The following is a 3,223-nucleotide window of genomic DNA, read 5'->3' on the forward strand; positions in this document are numbered from 1 at the left end:
CAACATCAAAAGTGACCAAATTTTCACATTGAATGAGAATCAGACAAGAAACAATGGTCTCAAACTGTCCGGAAATAGATTCAATTTGGAAGTAGGTAGAAACAACTTTGCCAACCGTGTAGTTAATGAATGGAATAAACTTCCTGCACAGGTAGTGCAATGTAGTTCAGTTCGAAGCTTTAAGAATCATTTAGATAAATACCTAAGTAAGATGCTGTAATTATTATAATTTATGTTATATTATTTGTTTTTATTTTGTTATAATTTGTCTGTCTGATTTTCATTTATTATTAGTTATATGTCAATTTATTATCATTTACTATTTACCTGTTTGTTTGTTAATCAACTATACCAATGCATTTATTTATGTATTCAAATTGTTATAGATTTAATTTATTATTAATATGATTTTTTTTTTTTTTTTTTTTTTTTTGTTGCATCCGACCTAGATATGGATCAAAAGGTCTCCTGTCGGCATGCTTTGCCTTTGTAATCCTTTGTAAGAGGAGGGTGGGAGGAGGGAAGAGGAGGTGGAGGGGGTCTAGGGTAGGAAGGGGGAGTAGGGTGGGAGGGGAAGGAGGAATGAAGGTAGGAGGAGAGTGTAGGACAGAAGTGGGAGGATGGAGAAGGAGGTATGGATTAAGAGGGGGTGGGGGGATGGGAAGGGGGACTAGGGTGGGAGGGCGGAAGATGAGGATGAGTGGAGTGGGAGAGGGGTATAGGGGGAGGAGCGGGGTGGGAAGGGGAAGAGGAGAGCAGGGTAGGAATGGGAAGGAGAGGTGGAGTAGGAGGAGGATAGGAGGAGTGTGGTGTACACATATACCCTACACATGCTTGTAGGTGCAAAGTTAGAGTTGGATGTGTGGTCTGACCTGACTCGACGCTTGAAGGCTAGGATCGGTCACCCCAATTAGGTTGCGTCTGGTCAAGGCGTCAGATCGGCCCTGGATATATATACCGCCTGCCCCGAAGTGATCCTACATCGACTTAGGCTAGGATATCGATGTTTCTGGGAGATTGCGGGACGCCAAGAAGACTGCCAACACTGCGGCGCGGTGGGGGCCAATACGCTGGTCCACTACTTGACTACCTGTCCAGCGTCTGCATTTCTTCGAGCGGGTCCTGCCACTTCACCGGAGGGTCTAGTGAGGAGGCTGTTGGGCGCGATCAACCCATACCGGCTTCGGCGCCTAACGGAAGTATCACCTCCCAGATAATGCCCCCCATTTTATTCTTTTTCTTTTCGTGATGAATACACACTGAATATATAGCCTATGTACAACAAGCATATCCGCTCACCATGACTTTTTCTTTCTTTACAGCAAAGACGACTGGCCGTCCTTACCTGGGATCCCGGAAGGCATGGACTGAGACAAAACGACACATCAGACCGGGAGACAGAAGAGTACCGAAGAGATGGCTGCCAGCATATTTACCTTTAGTTTTGTAATACATTGTAAAAGTCCTTCAGACTTCTTAGGAAGTAGCGGGTTGTGACCCGCGCAAGTTTTTCTTTTGTAAATACTTGCAATCAATAATAAAAAAAAAAAAAACAGCGGGCAAACTCATTCAGCCGACTCAGTCAGTCAGTGACGGTAGATATTCCATTCAGTCTGCCTTCTGTTCTGTAGCTCGCCGCTAGGCCTTTACGGTCGGTCCCCACTACGTGGGTGACCGCGCCATGTCAGTCCTTAGGCCGACACACCAGTAACCACCTGAATAAAGCGCTTAAGCCACACCAAGTGTCAGTTACTCCCTACGTCACCTTAGTCCCATAGGGAAGACATGGCGTAGAGTGGGAGGGGAGAGGAGGTGGAGCCGTGGGGTGTTGGCCATGACACAGGAAGTCTGGAAAGAAGACTGGGGGTTTACAGGGGCACTCGGTTTCTGCTCTTGCACTACTACAGCCGAGGTGTGGGGGGATGGGGGATGGTAACGGCGGGTATATCTTCACTGACATTAGAGGCGGCGGGGACGGGGGTGGCTTGTGGTTGACGACTCCGTGCTGGTGCATTCAGTGGTTGCTTGTATGTGTGTGTGTGTTGGGGGGCGGCGGCCTTTGCCAGGATTTGCTTTCGGGCGCTGCAATTGGCACTCCATGCCTTGTGACCTTCCTTGAAATTGGGACACTATGGAGTGACCTCCTTCCCTTCCTTATGCTTCTTGAAGCATTCCTCTGATTGGTGGGAGCCGCTGCAGACAGCGCAATTGATCTGGTGTCGGCATTTCGACTGATGGTGTTCAAACTGTTGGCACTTGAAGCAACTAAGCGGTTCTGAGGGGAGTGGGATGAGCTTGTACTTGCCCCAATTCCCCAGGTTTAGCTTGGAAGGGAGTGGTCACTGCATATCCCCTATGACGCAGTTCAGTGGTTCCTTCGTTAGGCCAAGGCATCTTCTGACAGTCGAAACTCCGGTGCTGCTTCACTTTGTCCAGTGAGAACTCCACCAGATAGCCCACCAGCATTGCTCTCACCGGTCGGAGCCTGAAAAGGGATACTTTTTTTCTAACGAGGATGCGGATGCTTTTCAAATAATTGTGTGTCTCCCGATTGAGCGGAGTCAACACCAGCTCCTTTTGGAGGATGAGCTGGACAGTGAATCTGGCTGCCTTGTTGTCCAACTCTATGACTACTACTACCTCGTGTGGATTGCCAAATTTGGTGTTTTGTGTTACCTTGAATTTCCCTATCGGCTCTGCTAACTGTGAGGGGGTAGGGGGAATGGGGGTAGGAGGAGGGGTCACATGCGCCCAGGCGGAAGACTCTCTAGTGCTTGTGAAGTGGTTGGGGGAATAGGGGGAGGAGAGGGGGTCAGTTTTTTTTTTGGGGGGGAGTGAAATGTCACTCCCACGGCTTCGTTTATGGAAGACACACCTTGCAGAGATAAAGTGGGATGATGTAGCTTGTCAGAGGAGCATGGAGGAGGGAGCAGTGGAATAGAGAGGCTACAACTGTTAGAGTTGCGGCGGACACTCTAGTAGCTGACGGAGCTAATAGGGGCTTTGAAGGCAGCAGAGGCGGCTCACAAGACCTTCAGGGGGCGCCGGTAGTCCCCATCTGAGGAAAGAGGTGGCGGGGCAGTCGCTTCGGTAGTGCAGGAGGTCGGCGTTTGCGGCACGGCAATGGTGGCACCGGCGGTCTTCCGTGGTGCACCTGGGATTCAGTTGCCAGAAGCAACGGTCCTCGAGACGCAGCCTGAAGAGTAGTTTTTCTACCCGTCTG

The 3,223-nt window shown here is 49.5% G+C and overlaps 1 protein-coding gene across 1 annotated transcript; it reads left to right on the plus strand.

Moving 5' to 3' along the window:
* Positions 1 to 975: 975 nt before the first annotated feature.
* LOC143026920 (uncharacterized) lies at positions 976 to 1,551 on the plus strand. Its single transcript, XM_076187710.1, has 2 exons — positions 976 to 1,199; positions 1,323 to 1,551. The coding sequence occupies exons 1-2, from the start codon at positions 1,004 to 1,006 to the stop codon at positions 1,448 to 1,450; spliced, it is 324 nt and encodes a 107-aa protein (XP_076043825.1). The 5' UTR covers positions 976 to 1,003; the 3' UTR covers positions 1,451 to 1,551.
* The last annotated feature ends 1,672 nt before the right edge of the window (positions 1,552 to 3,223 follow it).

Source organism: Oratosquilla oratoria, chromosome 7 (genome assembly GCF_046742065.1).
Source record: "Oratosquilla oratoria isolate Oo_2021 chromosome 7, ASM4674206v1, whole genome shotgun sequence".
NCBI lineage: Eukaryota > Metazoa > Arthropoda > Malacostraca > Stomatopoda > Squillidae > Oratosquilla > Oratosquilla oratoria.